Source organism: Rhinoraja longicauda, chromosome 4, assembly GCF_053455715.1.
Source record: "Rhinoraja longicauda isolate Sanriku21f chromosome 4, sRhiLon1.1, whole genome shotgun sequence".
NCBI classification, from domain to species: domain Eukaryota; kingdom Metazoa; phylum Chordata; class Chondrichthyes; order Rajiformes; family Arhynchobatidae; genus Rhinoraja; species Rhinoraja longicauda.
This window is the reverse complement of record NC_135956.1, coordinates 47,291,269-47,313,502: the sequence shown is the minus strand read 5'-3', so window position 1 is coordinate 47,313,502 and position 22,234 is coordinate 47,291,269. Positions and strand designations below refer to the sequence as shown.

Here is a 22,234-nt window from a genome sequence, read left to right as displayed (position 1 = left end):
AGAATTTCACTGTACTTGTGACAATAAAGTATCATTATGATATCTCATGTGGTCAGTAATCCAGAGAGGACATCCCTTCAGCCTTACATCTAAAATCATAAAGAGTTATAGAGTTGTACAGCACGGTAACAGGCCCTTGGCCCAACTCACCATGTCGACCAAGATGCCCAATCTAAGCTAGTCCAATTTGCCTGTGTTGGCCAATATCCCTCAAATTTTTTGTATCCATGTACATGTCAAAGTTTGTTTAAAGGCTGTTACAGTATCTACCTTAACCATGTCATCTGGCAGCTTGTTCCATTTACCTAAGTGAAAAAGTTGCCCTTCAGATTCCTATTAAATCTTGCTCCTCTTTAAGTTACAAATAATGTGATTGCCTGATTCAGAATATTTTGCTCCTTTTCTTGCTCTAGCAGTTTATCTGGCTCCTCGTTGCCTTCTGAAGTAATAACAGATGTGGGCAGTACAGTGGCACAGCGGTAGTGTTGCTGCCTAACAGCGCTAGAGACCCAGGTTCGATCCTGACCTCCGGTGATATCTGTACGGAGTTTGTACGTTCTCCCTGTGACCATGTGGATTTTCTGCGGGTGCTCGGGTATCCTCCCACTTTTGAAAGACTGTGCAGGTTTGAAAGTGAACTGCCTTTCTGAAAAGTGTAGGATGTGAAACTGGGATGACATAGAACTAGTGTGATCATTGGTCGGCACAGTCCCGGTGGGCTGAAGGGCCAGTTTCCACTTTGTATCTCTAAAACTATACTAAAGAATGCTCATATTTCCCCTACCTGCTTATTTATAATTACTCCTAATACTCTCCTGTACAAGCGGCTGAAATGTGGGACATATTGGCGATGTATGTGAGTGCTCCTATTCAAATGTTTAGACTCTACTGCAGATAGTTTTCCAAAGAGAGCAACCTGCCCAGATCCAGTGTGTTCATGATTAAAAATGGGCAATAGATGTGCCATTATAATCTCCATTGAATAAAGGCTAGAGCGAAGCATATTCAGACAAATCACTGCTGAACTTTCATTAGAGTCCAAAGATAATGAATGGTAGACATTTTTTCCTACACAAAGAAGATGAATGATCAGAGTGGAATTACATGACTTGATGCCAAGGGGTGAGCACAGTTACAACTGAAGCAGCAATACTCTAACAATGGCACGTGACCCACGTTATTGTTTAAAAAGCATTCAAATTCAAACATTTTTTTTCCTATGTCCAAGAATCCAGGTTTAAGCTGGCACGCTTTCCTACATAGCACAGTCAATGCCTGTCCCATTTAACCTTTGTGTTATCGTGCGTCATTCTCAGAGCACCAAAGTTCTGATTTGCAATGCGCGGAACAAGTACAGCAGCTTCAGGGTAACGTGGACAATATAGCTGGTGGTCACTTTTACCCTTCACAGCCACTTTTACCCTTCTGAATGTTACTCTCTGCAAAGGATGCAATTAATATTTCTGCAACAAAATGAAACGCCAAAGACTTTGCAGAAGCACAAAAATCAAGTAGATCTGAACCTATTAAATTGTTAAGAATGTATAAAATAATATTTATAAGCATTTGACAGATTTAGGAGTGTATTGGTTGTTGCTCTGTGTGTAAAACACATCATATAATTATATTGTTATTCACTAATTGTACATTAAAACAGGGCTTATTTTCATAATTGGTAAACATATGAATCACTTAGAATACTGGGTTTCAGCCAAGCACCTAATTCTGTTTCTTTAAAAAAGTTTAGTCAATTTTCTTTAATTACTTGTGGTCTTGAAAATGCAAATGAAACCTATGAATTATAGAAATGTCTTTCTCTCTTTCTCTCTTTATCCAGAACCTTTATTGGTACAAGCACTTAACAAAAAAAAGAAACTTTTTCTTTTTCCGAAGCAAGATTAACGATTGTCAAACATACATTATCAAGTTATCTTGCATCTATTATACAGTTATACAGGCCACCTAAGCCTGTATATTTGCTCTTCCATGTCATTTGAAATGTTACATCCTTCTGATATGCCCTGCCCCTCTATCCCCTCCTTCCCAAAAAGTAAAGCAAAAGAAAACAAGAAACATGTTCAATGCATTCTTCAGGAATTATAAATTTGGGCAGAAAAATCAGCATCTGAATAACCAAAATAAATAGCTAACTACATCTAGCATTTCAATCAGCTTTGTACCAAAGTTCTGAGGCGATTCACACTCAGGATCTCTAGTGCTCAAATGGGGAAACAACCATAGATCGACTGAGTCACCCAATTAAATGATTCATTTTTTGAACTCATTTGTAAACCATGTTTCTTTCTCACTGCTTTTCGTTCCCCCACATTCACATCACTCCCTGAGACTGAGGTGATCTCTCAAACTCCACCCCCCCTCCACCTGATCCACAAAGACTAAGACTGTTCTTGAGTTATTGCCAAAGTTCCCCTCCTTTTCTCACGTACACCCTTTCACCTCGCTGCGTCACCGCCCCCTGGGGTCTTTCCAATTTGATGACAGCTGGGATGAGCAAATCCATACAATGGAGATTGCCGAGGTACATGGCAACACACAGGCCAACCTACACTCTCCCATGCTGCCTTCAAAAGGCATCCGGCACATACTTGACTGCGAGAGCTGTATGGTCACAGACTGTGAATTTAAAAACAAAATTCCATTATTCCAGTGAAGTCCTCATAATAAATTATCGCTTGTTCAATGGATACTGCTCTCCCCATCACTTTTTCATAGCTAGATTCCCAGTTGCAGACACGTGCCAAATGACCATGTTTTTACCAGGGCATCTTTTCACCGAGTTTCTTGGTCTACCCATGGAGTCTCATGCCTCCTGGTTCCCGCCGATTTCCATTTCTTGCTGCGTTTCCGCTGGCAGTTCAGTCGTGACGATTTCTGACCTGGCCTCCGAGTAGCATTCTGTCAGCGCAATTGTTGTCACCGGGTGACCAAGTGACGAGACGGCATCAGTCACCAGCTCCATCACGCCGTGTGGGTAAACCTCTGTCACTGTCCTGGTGTCTATACCTTTCACCACACCGTGCGGCAGCTGCGTGACAAAAACGTGTGTTGCTTCCTCGGACATGTGAGCAGCGGTCCCTTGAACCATGGCTTGGGTAATTTCCTCCATGACTATTAACTGCGATATACTGCCGTCAGAGTCTATCAGCTGCACAGGGTGACCGCTGGTGGTTGTAGTTTGCTCGTCACCTTCATGCATTATGATCCGGGAGGCTCCCTCCACCATGTGAGCAGCCCCCTCCTCAGTCACTATGACCTGCGTGATGCCGTCTTTCACAATGTGGCTGGCTGTCCTTAGGTCGCACATGGTGAACTGTAGTACCTCCTGCACTATGTCACTGAGAGATGCATGAGTCACAGGTTGTGCTCCAGTAACGGTAGTAGAGTGCCTGACGTCTGAAGCCACAACGACTGCCTTCGTGGCTGCATTGGCAGCTTGCACCCTGTGGGGGAGCTGTCCCACACCTTCCAACATCACATTTGGGAGCGGCGCGCGCTCCTCCGCGCCAGGGCCTGCCGCGCAGTACTCCTCCTGGATGGGCTCATGGCCTCCCTGCTCGGTCGACCTGACCTCCACTGCCCCCAGCTCCGTGATGGCGCACAGGAGTGCATCCAGTGCCGTGGGCGTGTCCGCCAGCTGCCCCTCTGAGTCCTCCTGCGTCACCACCTGTTCGATGACCCGACAGGGATCAGCAAGCGTTTCCATAGTCAAGGATGCATCCCCCGGGTCCCCTCCTCCGACTGTGCTCTCCACCACGACCACCTGGGTGGTGCCGGACGCCAGGTGACTTGACAGAATCTGTCCGGGCAACATGGCACCCGCATGGGCGGCACTATGTGATGTGGCTATCAGTTGACCATCTTCCATGATGTGGACCACCTCCGTCACCTGGGTCATCTGGCCGGCCATGGCCAGAGTTTGAAGTGTTGCCGCTGCAGTAGCTTCCACAGAGGCATCGATGGGAATAGCTTCCCCAAAGCCATCTTGATAGCCTTGAATGATGATGACTTGCCCGATGGACTCAGTTGGTTCCTGCTGCTGAAAGCTGCCATTGACTGAGTTGCAGACAATTTCAGTAGATTCTGCACTTGGAGGAACTGTTTCCACAAATTGTGCCCCGTGTCCTTTTAGTCGACACTCATATGCCTTGGAGACTATGCCTGAAATGCAGGAGAAAAACAGATATCAGTTATACTCAAAGGATCTGAAAAGCAAACATATTTTATCCACTATAAAGCACATCACAACCAATATATATGTTTATCGAACATACAACAGTACATCAAAGGGACAGGTGCTTTGGCTGACAATGTCTGTGCCGAAGTTGCCAAGTTAAACAAATTTTCTTGGCCTGCACATGATCTATGTCCCTCCATTCCCTGCATATCCATGCCCCTATCTAAAAGCCTCATACACCATTATTACATTTGCTTTATGTAGGTACTGATGCAATGCAATGACCAATTTAAAAAAATCTTCCATCCACCACTAATGGACAGGTGTTTGAATAAAAACATCTATTTTATACTTCATTATTACAGAGCTCGAATAACTCATGAGAATAGGTTTTCTAACCCCACAACACCTCTGTGAAAACAGACCCTTCGGCCCACCGAGTCCATGCTAACCAGCGATCACCCCATGCACTCACACTATCCAACACACTTGGGACAATTTACAATTTACAGAAGCCAATTAACCTACAAACCCGCATGTCTTTGGAATGTGGGAGGATACCGGAGCACCGGGAGAAAATCCACGTGGGCACATACAAACTCCGTACAGAGGGCACCCATGGTCAGGATTGAACCCGAGTCTCTGGCACTGTCAGGCAGCAACTCTACTGCTGCGCCACTGTGCCTCCACCCATGCCTCAATGGGCCACATTCTTCTGACTGAGTCAAAAGTTGTGGGTTCCAGAAACATGAAAAATTGTTTCCATTTTTGGGGTAGAACAAAACTAAAGGCCTCCAATATATATTAATCACTAATAAATGCAAAAGAGAATTTAGAGAAAATGACACAAAATGGTTCTCACTTTCACAAGGAATAGGCAACAGCGTTTTCAAGATTAGCAACCTCTACCCCACAAGAAAGTCATAGTCTTCAGGTGCAGAAATCACGACTGCTTGCAGGAGCCCACATTCAGGAACATCTCGTCCATCTTCAGGTTCAAGAAGGTTGCTCAATGTCAACGTCTTAAGAGTGTTAGAGATGAGCAAGAAATGCTAGCAACAATTGCCAGCAACAATTGAAAAGAAAAGCTGAGACAATAACATTATGTCAAGCTAGGCAAACACAGGAAGAAGAAAGGAGGGATATGCTATGCTACTATGGCTAGCTGAGAATGAGCTCTTGAAGGACATAAACACCTCAACTGTCTAGCTGGCTGGTGTCTGTTTCTCTGTGGTAAATTCTCTTAGTTACCTAATTCAATAACAATTGCCAATTTGTATTTCTCCCAGATTGTCGATTATTGCTCCTGACACAACAATTTCAAAGATGAAATGAAACAACTTGTAGGAAAGGGCTGCTGGGAACTTTGAGAAGTGCTGGGAAGGTCACTGGTGTGTGTGTTTGAATTTTTGCTCCATTAAGTGGCCGGCATTGCATCATTACCTCTGCACATTTCCTGTAAAGTATGTGGCTCACTGCCCATGGTGTTCTGATCAAGCCAGGACTCACAGCTGGAAATCCACACAGAGTCCACAGTTGATCTGTAAACCTGCATCTTACGCCAACAAATCAAGCATAAAGTTTCCAAATTCAGACGTAAAGACAAAAAGCAACAATAAGAGTCCCTTCATTTCAACTGGTGGAAGTTTGAATCTGTGTATTGTTCCTTCAGTCATGTAATAGCCTCTCAGAAAGCTTTATTTGAACCAAAGCTCTTTCTTGCTGGCTAAGGAACATTAAATGAAAATGTATTCAAAAGGTTGAATTCAAAGGTTTCTCAGAATTTTCCTCCTTCCTCCAAATTCCTCACTTTATTTCCTCCCTTCTCCTCAGCCAGATCAATGGTGACTGGTTTCCAGGTCCAGAAGGAATCACCAGTTGGCCAGACCTTACCTCAATTAGGAACCTTCCTAGTGTACAAGACATGGTTCCACCAAAATTGCTGTACCCACCCACAAAACATTAATGCAAGGGGGCAGCGTTTTAACAAAAACTTAACCAAAGACAACTTGTCTTTACATAATTGCTTTGGATCGGATCGGCAATCATGGAGGACTGGATCTGCTTCCTGTGCTTACCCTAGGCAGGACCTCTGTACTTTCAAACTGGAGCAGCAAGAATGAGCCATCCCAATGACTAGGTCTTAGTTGGTTGTGGGCAGAGCTTTGCCTTCTATCTAAGATGTTGTGGATTCATGCAGAAATATTTCAAAACGATTACAACTATCACAACATAATTAAAATGTTTAAATAAATGATGAAAGCATTTAAACACTTGTAATGGTTATAAACAGCAAATGGGATAAAAAATAACTATAAACAAGTAACTCTTTGCCTCTTAATCCCAATCCTCATTCAAATCAATGGGATCTGAGATCTTGGACCAGGATAGGAGAAATGGCCACCAAAATCTGCCAGCATCTTAAACTCTCAGCATCTGAGTGTAAGATCAGGAGATGCTTCAGTCTGAATGGCTAAATGCTGGAGATTTATTTTGCAATCGCTGGCCACAGCCAGTAAGTTTCCGTCCATTAAAGCTTCTCACAAAACTTCACAAGAGAGTAATCAAATGAAATTTGCTGCCGAGCTGTTTCGGAGGAGTGGCTAAAAATTAGATTGAATGGCTCGGTTTTACAGAAGGAGAGGTGGATAGGTTTCGGAAGGGAGTTATGTACCTGCGGTTGAGAGTCCCCACCAACTTTGGTCCGATTAAAACCTGTGTTGCCTAAGAGACCAGGATTGGAGCAGAGATCTTGGTGGTTTGTTGTAATGTAGAAGATTACATGTTGAGGATGGATGAGTCTCTAGTGGGAATTGATAACCTTGCGTGAGTATTTAATATCAGTGGGGGTTTTCAAACTACAACTGGAGCTCATTTTCAGAATTGTGTTTTGGTATTTTATTGTGTCACCCAAACGGGTGAGTTTGGTGTCTTCTCTGAAAGAAGGCATCTCCAACAGGATTTGAATTCTCAACCTTCTGACCCAGAGACTGACAGTGCTTCTTGTAGATGCATGATCCTGCAATTGACTATCAAAGCACGATTCGCACACAAACTATAAAGAATGGAGAGAAGAAAAAAAAGACACAAAGTGCTGGAATAACTCAGTGGGTCAGGCAGCATCTCTGGAGAACATGGATAGGCGATGTTTCGGATCAGGACCCTTTTTCAGACGGAAGATGACTATTGATATGTCTGAAGAAAGGTCCCAACCCGAATCATCATCTATCTTCAGTCTTAAGAAGGGTTCCAACAAGAAACATCACATATCCATATTCACTGAGTCACTCCAGCACTTTGTATCTTTTTTATGTAACCCAGCATCTGCAGATCCTTGTGTCTACAAGGAATGGAAAGTACTCTCCTTTCTCTTGGTACTAAATTTCAGCAAAGAGTATAAAGAGTGGAGAGCATGAAGGAGAAATTGAATTTACTCATATTAACTGAAATTTGTTTCTGGGATTCTCTTGCGATGGGGTGGGTAGCGGGAGTTTTGTAAATTTCACAGAGCTCTCAATAGTCGAAAAATGCATGCAATGGATCTTATTGACTATATGCAAGAGATTGCTCGTTGGTAAGATCTTATACCTCCTCTTAACTAGGAAAATAATATCTGACGGTTGCAAATGATAAAAGTAATTCTTTGTTCTTGATCTGCACTCTAAAAATTAATCTTTCACAACGTATTATGTGACCTTAAATCTTGTCATTCGAATATTGTGAATAACCATTGAAAGTAATAACTTACAGTTAAAAATCTCATAGCCTATAATCACATGTTCACTGTGGCTCTTTTAAGATTCTGCACATCTCCATTCAGCATGCCATGATTTAATGTAAAGTCCCAAGGGTTTGGAAATATCTGGTGAATCCCTCTCATTGCGGATAATTATGGGATGCAATCTGCTGACTTAATCTATTCCGAAACCAGAGGTGGGCTAAGTCACTTCCCTGACCATTAAACCAAGATGCTCATGTAAATACTGCCATCACTAAGGGGGCGATGAAGCTTAACTGCATCAGGATCTTAACCTTTGCACTGCACATGACTCAAGCTTTTCTATCCCAGTTCATAAATGTGATTGCGGGTCCATCTTTTGATGCTGCAATTTAATAACTTGGAGTGCTGTCAGTACTGCTTTGAAAAATGGCTCCTATAAAATGTAATGACCTCAATCAGATTGCAAAGATTCACCCACTGAAGATTCTTTCATTTCAACCTAGATGAATTAATGTGGAGCTATGCAAAAGTTCAAGTGGTATTACAACTAATGTAACGCGATGGTGTAACTGCAATACAGAAAATAGTTTTTGGCCTGCGATAAATTGGAATTAAATACAATATGATCAAGATTTATTCTTTGTGAAGGGTTGCTCCACTGAGCTGGTTTGGGGGCTTGACAGAGTATGATAAAAACATACTTAGAGGGAAGGGGAGTTCATGCTGCAACAGGGTATTTAAGGAATAGGATAAGCGTTTCATCACATGTTCACAACTGTGGGTTTATTTGAGTATGAGTCAGCTCTGGAAATCCTTTTCAATAATTGAACAGGGAGTATGGAAAACCCGGCCAGAAGGTTGCTCGGATAGAATTAACAATGATCAGAGCACTGCATGTAGAGGAAATATGGCTAAGAATTAATTAATAGGAGGTGAAGGCTGACATTAGCCCATCTGAAAATATGCCACTGCCAATAGACATAAACTTGAAAGAGGAAACATTTACAATGCTACAGTAAAAGAGCCTGGTACTGGCATTAATTGGGGAACTCTTTCAAAGAGCCCACACAGACGCATAATAAATAGAAGTGAGAGGAGGTCATTTGACCCCTCATGTTCCACCTTTCAATAAGATCGTGGCTAATCTTTTACCATAGCCCCACTCTCCTGCACTGATTTCATGCCCACTTTTTTTCCTTTAATATTCTTTAACATGGTTAGGACAGGAATAGAGGGATATGGGCCAAATGCAGGCAGATGGGACTAGTGTAGATGGGACGTGTTGATTGGTTTGGGCAAGCTGGGCTGAGGGGCCCGTTTCCATGCTCTATGACGCTAGGATTCTTTTAAAAATCTATTGTTCTCTCTCCTAAATATACTCGATGACTGAGCCTTTCTTGTCATCTTTGATACATAAATCCATAGATTTACTGCCCTCATGCTGAGAATGAGCTAAATAACCACTTCCTGTGCTATATGACAGAGTATGACAAAACATTAAGCTGGGGAAGTTTGGCTGCACACTGATTCGGCGAGTAAATACTTTATCTCCCAAAACTAATTTTGCAGTTCCACACCAAAGCAAAGTAGCACCTGGAAGTGGGAAGTCACTGAATGCACATGGTAGAGAATTACCAACAAGGACCATTGTAAAAACACGGCAAATTAACATGCCACAAGGAAAGCACCATTGCACGCAGCTGACAAATGTCCTGTTCATCCTTAAATACAGCATCATTCTCATTCATAGCAACCACAGCAGTGTTAGATTAATACTCAAGTTAGCCCAGAGAGCAAATTTAGTGCATTTAACATGAGATCTTCTTGGCGTTAACATCACAAAACTGTGTCGTAATGAGGTAAATTTCTCGCTTGGGTTTTCTCTTTCTATTGAAGTTCCAAAGGATTTATAAAAGTATCAACATTTCCAAATTTCAAGCAAATTTGATTTTTCAAATAATAAATATTACCAGTAAAGGGAAGGTTCACCAAAATACTAACACCATCATTTCCAATGTATTCCACCATCTTGTGTCTACCTTCGATATACAGCATTTTGTGTCTACCTTCGATATCCAGCATTTTGTATCTACCTTCGATAGAGATGCTGCCTGATCTGCTGAGTTACTCCAGCATTTTGTGTCTACCTTCGCTACCTCCCCCCTCCCAGTTCTCACACTAGTCTTCTTGTCTCCGAGTATATCCTATTTTTGTCCCGCCGCCTCCCCGACATCAGTCTGAAGAAGGGTCTTGACCCAAAACGTCATCCATTCCTTCTCTCCAGAAATGCTGCCTGACCCACTGAGTTACTCCAGCATTTTATGTCCACCATCATTTCCAATGCGGTATTTTATGGACACACGACACAATTATACAAAAAAGCCATTGGGCCCATTACCCTATTGCCAATTCTCTGCAAATTCTGTCCAATTTGTTCCACTCCTCTGCTCCTTCCACAGAGCCCTAATAAAATCCAAGATACCTCAGCAATTCCCCTCTGAAAATCACAAGCTTGTTTCTTTGAGGCAGTGGAGTCCAAATCACAATAGCTCATGGAGTTAAAAAGAAATCACATTTCTATCTCCCTGCCTCCCAATCATTTTTAAGTAATTAAATTAAATCTGTGCACTCTGCCTACCAATTCTCCTGCTGCTGAAACAGTTTCTCTTTATTTACAGTTTAAAACCCCTCATGATTTTGAGACGTATAATCTAAGTGGTTTGATCACAGAGCTTAATAGTCAGCTGAGCTTGTAAAACAATCAATGTTCCAGAAAATGATGCATTTATCAACCGCGAGGCTCCAGTGATCACTGGCATATGACATTGTAGGACTCCGGGTTTGTGTCATTCACCAGAAGGCCACTCAGAGGCTACCGAACGACTTCATCTCATCTGTGTCAGGCAATTTGTTGCGAGCTTAGCTTAGGCGCAAGAAACTTCTAATAAAAATTCATGGAGTTTGCTGAAGAAACAAGACGGATGGCAGATGAGAGGTCACCCTGCATCTGTGCTAGAAGTCAAGGGGCTGAATCTTTTGCTGCATCTGGCTCTATATTTCATATATCACCTAAGCTGATAAAATTTGTGCTGATGCAACCTGTCTTTGTCCAGTAACCTCGCTCCCCACCCCCTCAATATGCTTCGAAATATCTCCAGTGTTTGATTCCTTTAACTGGTTATTACTTTTCAAAGAGTTCTGGGCTTGCAGTGTTGCATTAACCTACATATAGAAAGTCATCATCAGCCGCACTTACTTAACGTGCATCATAATGGTGTCTGTGGGCTTTCCTCTGATTCCCTATTTAAATTGCTGAGAAAAATGTTGAAAATGGGCTACAACATGCAACTACTAACTTAGTGTACTATTAAATGATAATGAATTCCTACCACTGTTTCATTGGGCAGGTAGTAAAGAAACGGTCAGAAATATTAAATAGATAAAGAAATGGACCAACAATACAAAAAGCAAGATATAATAGCAACTGCACACTATTACGACAGTGGGGATGGTGTGAAATTGGCCTTCCTTATACTTCTACACATAAATGGGAGCATTACCACTGAAAGTTATGGAGATTATGTTTTAAGAGAGAATAAACAAATGGCACCCTCTAGGTTTTGGATAGTTATTCAAAGAAAGAAAGCAACAGACAGCAAGATATTAAGCATCGTCTTGAAAGAAAATACAAACATTTCCATTGAAAGAATATCAGGACAAGTAGCTCGTTCACATTCTATGCTAAAATGACAAAGCAGAGTTTAAAGAGGTGCATGAGGACACTTAGCTGGTTTCTTAGTTGTGGCATGAAGGAATTACAAAAGGGAATGAAAAGCATTTAACTATAAACTAACATAAGCCCAGAACTGTGAATACTAGGAAGTCTTGAGGTCCACAAATACTGTAAAGTACACTGGAACGAATAAAGTAGAAAATCCAGTCTGTGTATCAATAATCTGAATACATTCAAAATTAGAACACATTCACTGTTCCCAAAAGGGATTATGAATTTCCGAGACATTATTGCTGGGTTTTTAATATGTGGCCAGATAACAACACAATAGTACAAACAAATTATGTTTTAAAATTACATGGCAAACACACTATCGTAAGACTGTCAGAGATAAATATCTGTAAATGTGGACATATTCTGTATACATCTATAATTTGTAATATTTTGAATACTGCTCAGAAGGAAGTGGGACTGGAGATCTGGAGTTGGGATTCATCATAGAAAACAATACCAACATTGCTAAAGATAATTGACAAAGAAAGTAAACTTTTAATGCCGCTGTAATGAATGAAAATACATGGCAAAACAACCAAAAATATTGCTCACAGAAAAGACTAATGCTACGAAGTTTGACCATGAGCTTCCCCTTCCCTTTCCCCCTCACCCCCAATCATCGATGCAAGCTTCATTAAATGAGAACAAAGCTATAAACAAAGAATTTTCATGGAAACATAGATTGAGCAATACTGCTTTAAAGTCAATACTGGTAAGCCAGCCTCTCTTGAAGCTTAACCTATACCTGTAAGGTAGACATGAGTAAGTAATCTCCCTAACCTTAAGCAGTGTATAATGCATCAGTTTTTGACAGTCCTATACAATCCTGGTTGAGAAAGAACAAAAACTCTATACACATCTGGCAGGCAAACTGATGAGTCTGTCTCTGCAGAACTTGAGCAAATAATACGTTTTCAGAGCTGTGCCACTGTTACCAATCTGGTGCTATCTAGCCAGCAATGTTTAAGAAATAGGGGATGGGTACTTTGAATGCTTTAAGTACAATTAGCTACGTCCTGTATAAGGTGTCAGTAACAGCCAATTACTTCCCACACAGATTTGCATGGCAAGATTGAGGCTTTGATAACTGTCGATCAGAGGTGCAAAGGTATATCCTTCCAGAGTTGTCCGTTGTAACTTCAGCAGATGATACTGTGATTAGTAGTTGCCCGGGCTGCAACACTCACGATTAATGATTGCCTAACCATGGAGAAACTGTTCCAGAACTTTCTAAACTTTGCCACATATCCCAGTGTGGAAGGATTTTTGTGAAGATAATTAATAAAATGAAAGACATCATATTTGCAAACATACTTCTCTGAACAATAAATCAAGCCTTTTTAATATAAGAAAATAACTGCAGATGCTGGTACAAATCGAAGGTATTTATTCACAAAATGCTGGAGTAACTCAGCAGGTCAGGCAGCATCTCAGGAGAGAAGGAATGGGTGACATTTCGGGTCGAGACCCTTCTTCAGACGGAAGCCTTTTTAATAGGTAATTCCAATTCTGGACACATAGCTGATTCATAGAGAAAAAGTAACTTGCACTTGTATAGCAAAACACAAAGTTCTGGGTGAACTCAGTGGGTCAGGCAGCATCTGTGGAAGGGAATGGGCAGAGCATGTTTTGGGTCAGCATCCTTCTGCAGACTGATTAGATCGCCGCTGTAATTTAAAATGCAACAACCAATCTGCAAACAACAAGAACCCGTAATGACCACTGCAACAATGACTTAGGAAGAAGCCTTTCCACCTTCCATAAATCAGAAGGGCCCTGGTAAACACATACCAACCTGAGTGAGTGCAACTTCAGCAACGCTCAAAAAAATCAACACTATTCAGGAAAAGCAGTCTATTGGTACAGTAAACCCTTACTATAATAAACCATGGGGGGAGGGGGAATGGTGTCTGTTATTGCTGATTGTCGGCTGTAACCGAGTAAGGTACTATCATTGTATATAGTTGAAACAAGGATTTACAGATGATGGTTAATACACAACAGGACACAAAGTGCTGGAGTAACTCAGCAAGTCAGGCAGCATCTCTGGAGAACATGGTTAGGTGATGTCGGGGTCCTTCTTTTTTTTTTTTAATTTTTAATTTTTTAAAGCATATGTACAAATAATAATAAACGACAAACTGGTTATAGAATTCTTGCATAGCTTCAATTTTTAAATTTTTAAAGAAAAAATAAAGATGAAAAGAGACTGAAAAAAAAGACTATAAACTAATAGAGAGAAAGCAAAGAAAAAAGAGAATTACAAATATAAAGATTATGGGGATAGATCCGGAAGTTAATGAGTATAGTTGTACATCCAACCCTAAACTCAAGTTTTAACTTTAGTTTTAAATTTTAGTTTTGTGACAAACCCATTTACTTTTTTAAAAATTCAATAAATGGAGATCATATTTTAAAAAATAGATCTGGTTTGTCAATTAAGGCAATCCTTATTTTTTCCAAATGCAAGGTCTTGGTCATTTCCGTAATCCACATTTTAATTGTGGGGGTTACTGTTTTTTCCCAAATATAAGTATTAATTTTTTCGCAGTTATTAAACTGTAGTCAAGAAAGCGTCTCTGACTTAGCGTAAAATTTGTAATGTGTTCTGATAATCCTAAAATTATTCATTTTGGATCTAAATCCAGTTGGTTATCGATAACTTTGGAAATGATTTTTAAAATACCGATCCAAAAATTTTGCATGTTTGTACAAGTCACAAAAGTGTGAGTTAAATTGGCTTCTTGAAATTGACATTTACCACAAATAGGGGAGATACTCGGGAAGATCCTGTTTAATTTTGTCTTCGAATAATGTAGTCTGTGTAATATTTTAAATTGTATTAATGAGTGTCTAGTGTTTAACGAGCATTGATGTATGTGTTGTTAAGTCGGGGCCCTTCTTCAGACTGATTCAGTTTGCTGAGTTATTCCAGCACTTTGTGTCGTTTCACCTTCCAACTAGACACTGATGGCGCTGGTGTGCACCAGCGAGTCCTTGTTCACCGGTTGATGTGCGGCTGCTGCGGCTCGTGTTGTAGCCCCCGACAGGACGCACTTTCTTCAGGCCGGCGCCACTGACAGAATGCGTCGGTTATCGTGGGGCTCCCTCCCCTCTCACCCGTCGCTTTGTCCACTCCACGCTCCACCACTGAAGGAGGAGGAGACCACGGTGGGGGGAGGGGGGGGGGGGAAGAGGCCGAGTGGACAATGTGATGGGAGAAGGAGAAGCCAGCGGTGGAGGAGGGGAGAGGCCGAGTGGACAAAGCGATGGCCAACAGCAAGAAGCGGCAGCTGGTGAGAGCGGAGGAACACCCACAGTGACCGTGTGCGTCCTGTTTGTGGTGGTGTCCTGTTCATGGCGGCAGCCTGTAGAATGTGCCGTCTCCAGGGGTTACAACATGAGCCGCCATGACAGCCATGTCAACCTGACCGTGCGGTGGGCGAAGAAGGGTTCACTGGTGCACCATGCGAACCGGGGATGGTGTCGGAAGCCAGGCTGGAGAGGCAGTGTGAGCAGCAGTGGCATGGTCTGCTAACCAAAATCCATTATAAAGAGGTCCATTAAAATGAGGGTTTATTGTACTACTATCCTAAACATTAATTTCTCCCACCATTGATAAACAGTGGCTGCAATGCGTCTCATCCACAAAATGCATGGCAGTTACTAGTCTAAGCATTTCTGAAATAGCATCCAAACACATGACCAAGAAGATCAAAGACTACTCCATGGGGACATCACGCATGTTTTTTCTTCAATTCTACATAACTTGGAAATGTCTTCTTGTTTCTTCATCAATGCTGGGTCTAAATTCTGAAACTCCCTAACAACAACACTGTGGGAATGTCCTCATCAGAAGTATCGCAGTGTTTCACGAAGGCAACTCACCAGCACCTTCTCAAGAGCAATTAGGCTTGGGCAACAAAGGCTGGCCTTGCTTGCCATGCCCAGATTCTGACAAATGAATAGAAAAATGAATGAAAAGCGAAGAAGGGTCCCGAGCAGAAATGTCACCCATTTGTTTCTTCAGAGGTGCTGCCTCACATGCTGAGTTACTCCATCACTTTGTGTGTATCTTAGATGAAAAAAAAATCCAATTTAATGAGATTGGTTGAGGGATGATTATCAGCATCAGGACCATGGAGACCTCCCCTGAAGATCTTCTAAACAGTGACACATTTAGCCAAGAGGGCATCTCATTTTAACTGAAAAATGGCACCTCTGATAGTGTGGTACCTCTGACAGTGTGGCACCTCTGACAGTGTGGCACTCCCTCGAAACAGAAATTAATTGTAACAAAACTACTTGACTGTGTTTTGAGGTTTCAATGCCTCAGTGAGCTTGTTCCTGCAATATGACTACAGAATTTATCCGTGTAATTTGATTAGCTTGAGTAGTTAGTAAGTTTATAAAACATCCCAACACAGCTTAAGGTTGAATTATCTGGAGGTTGCGAAGCATATCAATGGAAAGGTACAATTATGAGCAGAACATTTTCTTTAAACAAATGTTTCAGATTACAGAGAACTAATGCAATTAAATAAATGCTCCATTCCAATTAACAACATGTTAATTAACCAACAAAACACGTTATAAATGTAAATTTTATTTCAATACTTTCTTAAACTAGTTCCTCTGGCAGAGGAGCTCCCAGTAAAAAAGAGAATATTTAAGGGTGTATGGGCATGATGGCATAAAACACTTCCTTGTACAGGATAGTCCATATCTGGAATGGGCTTCCAGAGAAAGCTATACAAGAGGATATGATCATGACTTTTAAAATACATTTTTAATATTCAGGGTTATACATCCAATAGAAAGGACAGGCAGGTGGGCAGGTAGGTAGCTCTGCTGGTGAGGGATGAAATTCAGTCCCTTGTGAGGGAAGACATAGGGACTGACGAGGTAGAGTCACTGTGGATTGAGTTGAGGAATTATAAAGGCAAGAAGACACTAATTGGTGTTATCTACAGACCCCCAAATAGTAGCCCGGATGTAGGGTGTAAGATTCAGCAGGAGTTGAAACTGGCATGTAAGAAAGGTAATGCCACTGTGGTGATGGGGGATTTCAATATGCAGGTAGACTGGGAAAATCAAGTTGGTTCTGGACCCCAATAAAGAGAGTTTGTAGAGTGCCTCTGAGATGGATTCTTAGAGCAGCTTGTAATGGAGCTTACCAGAGAAAAGGCAATTCTGGATTTAGTGTTGTCCAATGAACCAGATTTGATAAGAGAACTCGAGGTAAAGGAACCGCTTGGAGGAAGTGTTTTAATCTGCAATTTGAGAAGGAGAAGGTGTCGTGTTGCAGTTGAACAAAGGGGATTATGAAGGCATGAGAGAGGAGCTGGCCAAGGTACACTGGAAAGGGATCCTAGCAGGATTGACGGTGGAACAGCAATGGCAGGAATTTCTGGGCATTATCCGGAAGACGCAGGAGCATTTCATTCCAAAAAGGGAAAAAAATTCTAAGGGGAGTAGGAGGCAACCGTTGCTGACAAGGGAAGTTAGGGATGGAATAAAACTAAAAGAAAAGATTCCAAACACAGCAAAGAGTAGCCAGAAGCCAGAGGATTGGGAAACTTTCATAGGACAACAGAAGGTAACAAAACGGGCAATATGGGCTGAAAAGATGAAGTACGAGGGGAAGCTGGCCAAGAATATAAAGAAGGACAGTAAAAGCTTCTTTAGATTTGTTAAGAGAAAAAGAGTAGCAAAGTCAAATGTGGATCCCTTGAAGGCAGACAAGGATGAAATTATTATGGGTAACAAGGAAATGGCAGAAGAGTTGAACAGGTCCTTCGGATCAGTCTTCACTAAGGAAGACACAAACAATCTCCCAGATGTACTGGAGGACAGAGGATCTAGGGGGGGTAGAGGAACTGAAAGAAATTTTTATTAGGCGAGAAATAGTATTGGGTAGACTAATGGGACTGAAGGATGATAAATCCCCTGGGCCTGATGGTCTGCATCCCAGGGTCCTCAGGGAGGTGGCTCTAGAAATAGTGGACGCATTGGTGATCATTTTCCAATGTTCAATAGATTCAGGATCAGTTCCTGTGGATTGGAGAATAGCTAATGTTATCCCACTTCTCAAGAAAGAAGCGAGAGAGAAAACGGGGAATTACAGATCAGTTAGCCTGACTTCGGTGGTGGGAAAGATGCTGGAGTCAATTATCAAAGAGGTAATAAAGGTGCATTTGGATAGCAGTAAAAGGATAAGTTCAAGTCAGCATGGATTTATGAAAGGGAAATCATGCTTGACTAATCTTCTGGAATTTTTTGGGGATGTGACAAGTAAAATGGATGAAGGGGAGCCAGTGGATGTAGTGTATCTAGACTTTTAGAAAGCCTTTGATAAGGTCCCACACGGCAGATTGGTGACTAAAATTAGAGCACATGGTATTGGGGGTAGGGTATTGACATGGATAGAAAATTGGTTGGCAGATAGGAAACAAAGAGTAGGAGTAAAAGGGTTCTTTTCAGAATGGCAGGCAGTGGCGAGTCGAGTGCCGCAAGGCTCGGTGTTGGGGCCACAACTGTTTACCATATATATTAATGATTTGGAAGAGGGAATTAGAAGCAACACTAGCAAGTTTGCGGATGACACAAAGCTGGGTGGCAGTGTAAACTGTGAAGAGGATGTTAGGAGGTTGCAGGGTGACGTGGACAGGTTGAGTGAGTGGGCAGATGCGTGGCAGATGCAGTATAATGTAGATAAATGTGAGGTTATCCACTTTGGCGGCAAAAACAAGGAGGTAGATTATTATCTCAATGGAGTTAGGTTAGGTAAGGGGGAGGTGCAGCGAGACCTGGGTGTCCTTGTACACCAGTCACTGAAAGTTGGCGTGCAGGTACAGCAGGCAGTGAAGAAAGCTAATGGAATGTTGGCCTTCATAACAAGAGGATTTGAGTATATGAGTAAAGAAATCCTTCTGCAGTTGTAGAGGGCCTTGGTGAGACCACATCTGGAGTATTGTGTACAGTTTCAGTCTCCTAATTTGAGGAAGGAAATCCTTGTAATTGAGGCAGTGCAGAGATTGATACTTGGGATGGCGGGACTGACATACGAGGAAAGATTGAAAAGACTAGGCTTGTATTCACTGGAGTTTAGAAGGATGAGAGGGGACCTTATAGAAACATATAAAATTATAAAAGGACTGGACAAGCTAGATGCAGGAAAAATGTTCCCTTTGTTGGGCGGTCCAGAACCAGGGGCCACAGTGTTAGAATAAAGGGGAGGCCATTTAAAACTGAGGTGAGAAAAAACTTTTTCACCCAGAGAGTTGTGAATTTGTGGAATTCTCTGCCACAGAGGGCAGTGGAAGCCAAACCACTGGATGGATTTAAGAGAGAGTTAGATAGAGCTCTAGGGGCTAGTGGAATCAAGGGATATGGGGAGAAGGCAGGCACAGGTTATTGATTGGGGACGATCAGCCATGATCACAATGAATGGCGGTGCTGGCTCGAAGGACCGAATGGCCTCCTCCTGCACCTATTTTCTATGTTTCTATGTTTCTATTTGTACAGATATATAGATAGGAATGGTTCAGTGGGCTATTTTCCAAATGCAGGCAAATGGGACAAGCTCAGAATACCAACTTGGTCGGCGCAGTAGAGGTGGGCTGAAAGGCTGATATTGTTCCATGACTCTATGACAGAAAGGGGACTGGAATTTAGAATCCTCTTGCCCTGAAGCTCTCAGGAGAAGGAGTAGTCTTCTGGAGTTTTCAAGAGAGACAGATGAATGAATCCACAAGACATGGCAAAATGTTTTTGTTACAGTTAAGAGAGAATGTTGCTCTGGTGAGGGTGTTTTTTTCAGACAGATGTTGAGCCAGTCTATGGTTGGGGAGTCTCTGCCTGTGCTTTGGGTTAGACCTGTGCGATTCCTGACTATCGGCATCCAGCAGAGAAGCAGGCCCTTCAGCCACCACATTCACACTGACCAACACCACCAATCTACACCAATCATGGGTAGCCGGGGAGAGTTGGGAGCCCCAATCTACACTCATCCTATTTTTCCCCATGAAATTCTCCCTCCACCGCTGATTCTCCAGTCACCCAGAGGTATTTATTAACCTACCAGCAAACAGTCAAAGTGCTTCACAGTCAACAAAATGGCTTTGAAGTGATGCACTTTGGGAGGTTCAGATAGTGATGGGAAGGTTCCATATAAATACAAGGCCTTTTTTATTTACCCTTTTTGTTTTGCACATGTATTAAGGGTGACACTACTAAAGAACTAGAGCAGACAACGCAGATTAACCATTATGTAATGCAATGGTGCAGCAGCCTTGAAGGACTGAATAACCTATCCCCACAATAGTTCAATAGGGATTGCGATCATGCTGGCTCTCCACTCTGCACTGGACCACTTGGATATTAAGACATAAGTCAGAATGTTGTTCATCGACTACAGCTCAGCATTCAACACCATCATCCGCTCCAAACTTATTTAAATTCTGAGATCTGGATCTTAGCTCATTCCAATGTGATTGGATGCTCAACTTCCTCTTTGGCAGACGACAATCAGTACCAATTGGCAGCAACACTTCCCCCTCGATGACCATCAACAATTGGAGCATCTCAACGCTATGTGCTCAGTCCCCTGCTCTATTCTCTTCACACCATGACTATGCAGCTCCAACACCTTTAAATTTGCCGATGATACCACTGTTGTTGGGTGAATAATGGGTAACAATGAGTCCGAGTGCAGGAGGGAGACGGCAAATCTGATTCAATGGTGCCAAAACAACCATCTTGCTCTCACAAGGAGTTGATTGTTGACTTCAGGAGGGGAAAGCCAGGGATCCACAAACATGTCTTCATTGCTGGGACAGCGGTGGAGAGATATAACAGCTTCAAGTTCCTGGCCGCACATATCTCTAGGGAGAGGCAGGGATGTGAACTAGGGAGAGGCAGGGATGTGAACAACTCGGGAGAGGCAGGGATGGGGACAGCCGGGGAAAGGCAGGGATGTGAATAACCACGGAAAGGCAGGAATGGGGACTGCCTGGGAGAGGCAGGGATGTGGACTGTCGGAGAGAGACAAGGATGTGAACAACTAGGGAGAGGCAGGGTAGGGACAGGCGGGGAGAGGCAGGGATGGGGACTGCCGGGCACAGCTGGGGACGTGGGGAGACTTGGAGAGACAGGGATGGGGACTGCCAGGGACAGCTGGGAACATGGGTAGCCGGGGAGAGTTGGGAGCCCCAAAGCAATTTGGAGGCCTAACGTATAAAGTGCTGAGTAACCGGACACATCCATGAATGGAGAAGAAGTCTTTTTTTTTTACTTCAGTGAACTTCCTACCACAACACAGTAAAGTCTGTCTGTTTAAAGTTGCTGCTTTCCTGACCAAGATCCACCCTGTTTCCCAGTGAAGTGTCACATTCCAACGCTGCATCAGTGATGACAAATGTGTGTTACACTGATGCATCACAGCTGCATGCCCTCTGTCTTCCATGTTAGGTGTGCCACAGGATTGAATGAATGAATGAATGAATGAATGAATAAGTTTATTGGCCAAGTATGTGCATATACAAGGAATGTGCCTTGGTGCTCTGCTCACAAATGACAACACAAACATACAGTTAACAATTAAGAATAAAGCATAACCACTGGGAGTGTATGGTTCAAAATCCCACTCCCATATCTGCACCAAGTGCCGATCACATTTTGCGATCAATTCTACACTTCATTTCAACTCCCCAGGCCAGTCAAAAACTCAAATTCATCAATACATTTGAATCATTTCTCAGTAAACAATCATTTGGGGGAAATTAACTACAACCGTAATCAATACTCTGATGTTTAACATAGCAAAAGTAAATGTCAAAAACATCAATACACTAAAAGTGTTTCTTTATGTAGGACTGGTTGCTAATAATATAAAAGTTTAATTTGTAATCTCCTGTCTTGCAACCTTCAGATGACAGGCAGTCCGATGCAGAGCTCTGTCAGGATGAGGGTGAGTGAAGCGTGGGCCAGTAATGTGAGCTCATTGCTTGCCATGAGGTACAAGCTAGTTTAACTCCAAAGCCACAATTAATTTCACCAGACCTGCAAGACTCCAGCAGACTTGCAGTGAAGAGAAGGGCAGGAGGGTTAGATGGGTGCGTTGTAGTTTTAGGGAGTCATAAGGCATCCTCAATGTTTAAGCTATCGGCCCACTGTTTGGATGGAGTTAAATTCAGTTGCTACTGATGTCACTTCTATAATATTTCAAATACTGATTCCTGGTTTTAATTCCAGGTTATTTCTAATGCTGTTTCCAATGGAATTATTCCCCTTGTTGTAACAAGCCGCGAAAAATTGTTGAATCTTTCAATATTTCTTTGTTTACTAAAGAGAGACAGCAGAAACATCTCTCTGGGTTGGTTGCCCGAGCCTGTAGGGCAAGGTTCAGTCAATGCTAGTATTCTGGGGTCTTGTGGCTCTGAGAATACTGTCAATCAAGGCAGATTTTCTGTATAACACCAAACCTGAAACCCTAAGCTGGCCTGACAATCTCGCTAAGACATTTGTTACT

The 22,234-nt window shown here is 42.3% G+C and overlaps 1 protein-coding gene across 2 annotated transcripts in view; it reads right to left on the bottom strand.

The window, feature by feature from the left end:
- Nucleotides 1–1,284: 1,284 nt before the first annotated feature.
- Nucleotides 1,285–22,234, bottom strand: part of LOC144592740 (zinc finger protein 407-like) — a 479,939-nt gene continuing 458,989 nt past the window's right edge. For both annotated transcript variants that reach the window (XM_078397678.1, XM_078397677.1), the window contains exon 9: nt 1,285–4,179. In XM_078397678.1, coding sequence (XP_078253804.1) covers nt 2,822–4,179 — 1,358 coding nt within the window. In that variant the 3' untranslated portion in view covers nt 1,285–2,821. The remainder of the gene's footprint in view (nt 4,180–22,234) is intronic.